Source organism: Poecilia formosa, unplaced genomic scaffold, assembly GCF_000485575.1.
Source record: "Poecilia formosa unplaced genomic scaffold, Poecilia_formosa-5.1.2 Scaffold251, whole genome shotgun sequence".
NCBI lineage: Eukaryota > Metazoa > Chordata > Actinopteri > Cyprinodontiformes > Poeciliidae > Poecilia > Poecilia formosa.
This window is the reverse complement of record NW_006800190.1, coordinates 1,042,539-1,045,719: the sequence shown is the minus strand read 5'-3', so window position 1 is coordinate 1,045,719 and position 3,181 is coordinate 1,042,539. Positions and strand designations below refer to the sequence as shown.

At 37.2% G+C, this 3,181-nt stretch overlaps 1 protein-coding gene across 2 annotated transcripts in view; it reads right to left on the bottom strand.

Moving 5' to 3' along the window:
* LOC103150351 (gap junction alpha-4 protein-like) overlaps positions 1 to 3,181 on the bottom strand; it is an 18,199-nt gene that overhangs the window by 8,404 nt on the left and 6,614 nt on the right. For both annotated transcript variants that reach the window (XM_007569927.2, XM_016680651.1), the window contains exon 3: positions 1,027 to 1,158. In XM_007569927.2, coding sequence (XP_007569989.2) covers positions 1,027 to 1,095 — 69 coding nt within the window. In that variant the 5' untranslated portion in view covers positions 1,096 to 1,158. The remainder of the gene's footprint in view (positions 1 to 1,026; positions 1,159 to 3,181) is intronic.

Genomic DNA, 3,181 nt, shown 5'->3' with positions numbered 1-3,181 from the left:
CAAGATGGCCGCCCTAAATCTCGTCAGCGACAATAGACGAGAGCGGTCCATGAGGGTCTATCCTTATATTATGTCTATGACCACTGCCTTAGGACATCGGTGCTCTGTTGTTTTAATCCATTTTGGGATTATGCCAATTTTTCAGCATGTCAATGTTCTCCTTAGGCCTTCTAACAAGCCATCATTTGATCCAGGTGTGTTAAACTAAAACATGCAGGATGTCGGCCCTCCAGGACCGACTTTGGACACTCCTGCTGTAAAACAACCAGAACTTCCTGTTAGGAATTAAACTTGGCGCCTGGAAGTTTCAATTGTGTGGGAAATCCATCAAGGCAAGTATGTGGATATATTAGCGCATTATTTGTCACAGACTAGAATGTGTTGGACCCTAAAATTCTGTTTTTCCTCCACATACACAAACACTGAAGTGTCAAATCTTCACTTCCGTCCGAGTTTTTATAAATAGTCCTTTTTAGTGATACTAATCAGAGTTTTCATGTGGACGAAAGACCAAAACACATGAAAATTTAATTGTTTTCCAAATATCCGGCTCCATGTGAACTGGGCCTCAAAGTCTTGGTATTGTCTTGTTGTTGGCTTTGTCTGATCTCAGCTTGTTTTCAAATTAGGTTGTCTGGACTACAATGCTGATATTTGACCCGTGACACCTATTTAAGCAAATTTTCTCCTTTTGTTATCTACTTAAAAAAACTAAGCTTAACTCAATGAAAACACAATCTTGTGCATCACTATCATTTTATACAACACAGATGTTGGATAACATAAGCTCATGTGTTTCCCTTCAAGAATTAATGATTTTCATATTTTTGTACAATAAAACAAACTAAACAGCATTAACATTATTTTATGTCTGCCCAGACATAAACTTCAGATCAGGACATAAACAGGACAATCTGAAGAAACATGTTCTATTCTGAGAGTATAAATGTTTATCAGTAGCCAGAGTGTTGTCCTGCTCCATGTGGATGTACTCAGTGTGTCTTTTTGTGCTTGGACGTGTCATACCTTGCCAACAGAGGTGGAGTGCTCCTGTACTTCCTCCAGAAAGTTTCCCAAAAGGCTCCAGTCTGCCATGACTGACTCAAGCTGGGCTTGGAGCTTTTAATTCACCGCTCTGATGACCGCTGAGCTGCTGAGCTGCAGATACAAGATGATTGAAAGTAAGAGAGAACAAACAGCAGGTTTAAAATGTTCAGGTGGGTTACATGGGGCGTCAAAGTACCTCAAACTATTGTCTTAGCTTTCATGCCTTCCGACAAGGCTGTGATTTTCCTTTTTAGTCATACATAATAATGTATTCAGAGAGCAACAAACGTGATGCATAAAAGGTCATTTAGAAGATCTTACTGTCTCCTGCAGCCTTTATAAGTAATTCTAAAATTAAAAAGTGAAGAAGGCATTGAAAAAGTATAGATTGCACTCATGTTGTGTTGTGTGTATATGTGTGTGTTCTTCTATTATCTTAACCCTATTGACTCCATCTCCACTCTGGCCCTGACCTCATTTATAAAAATGTCTGTGCCCATGTCTTAGTTTAGACTCATTCCAGTTCCCACACTCCCTCTCTGTCTGCCTCTGGGGACGGAAAACTGGACACACACACGCATGCATGCATGCACACACACACACACACACACACACACACACACACACACACACACGCACGCATGCATGCACACGCATGCATGCACACGCATGCATGCACAGACAGCCTTCACTGTATCACTGCCCTCTCGTGTTCTTTAAATTAAAATGACCTGAATGTATTAAGCAAACTTTGGAGTTTACAGCTTAGCTCCTGCATAAATAATGGGTTTTGTAAAACCCTTTATAAAACCCATTACGTTGTACTGGATGAAACAATTGAATACAAGTCGCTTAAATATATCAAGTATTTATATATAAATATATAAACTAAATATATATAAACAAGTTATATATTTAAGCATCTTATACGAACATATTTCAAAGGTATTCTTTACGTTTTGGAATGACTTTCAGCAAGAGTCTAAATTGGCAGAAAGTGACTCTGAGACACTGTTAAAAAATGAAGAGTTTTAACTGCCATCACTTTTGATCCTTATGTTTTATTTTTTTATGCTTTAATGCTTCTAAAGATAATTACATCTGGTTCTCTGGTTGAATGTAAATGTTAATGCTTGTAAATGTCACTACTATTTTGCCAGGTTCCTCTTGAAAAATAGATTTTAGATCTTAAAGAGATCTCAGGGAGCTGAATAGGTGAATCTTGGTCATAAAAATGTCAGTTATTCATCTTGGAAGGTCATACAGTGAAAATAACAATATTGGCCATCTTATCTCCAATTTTCCATTTGCTTTTATATATTTATTTATTTAACTAGTTAGGTGACTATGTGTATCTGTAAAGCATTGTATTAATCTCTTTACAAATTTGATGAAATTGGCCATAGAAAAGTAGTTTATTTAGAGAAACAAATGACACAACAATATAAAACTTCATAAATCCTGTTTTCTCAGGTTTTAAGGAGACAGTCGCAGACACAGTTAAGTAAAGAATATTTCCATCTCCTCAGGCTGGATTTAATTCCATAAAAGAAACAACATCTTAAAATTTCTCAGCAGACATGCCGATTTGTTTGCAAAGTAATTATCATTCTATGAAACACCACAGTTGACCTCAATAACATGATCTGACTTTGCTTTCTGTGTCTTTCTGAACGGATTCTTTTCATCGATTACTTTTATTAGCTTTTTTATTTCAATTTACAATTTACTTGCTGTGATTTCATTGGACAAAAATGGAAGATAACATTTAACTTGGAATTTACTGCAGAAACTATGTTTAAATGATGCCTGGAAGAAACCAAGGATTAATCAGAACTCCACATTTTTAACCACATTAATGCCCTTCCTTTCCTGTTTTTCTGAACCCATAAGAGCTTTAAACAGATGTTGTGTGTGTGTGGGTGTGTGTGTTCATGTCTTTCATAAGTGCTCCCAGCATCATTAATAACAATATTACTTCCTGGTATAGACTTTCGCTTGACCTTTGTGTGTCAATATATGTGTGTGTTCATTACCAGCCCTTGGTATTGTCCTGCATCCTGTAGCACACACACACACACACACACACACACACACACACACACACACACACACACACACACACACACACACA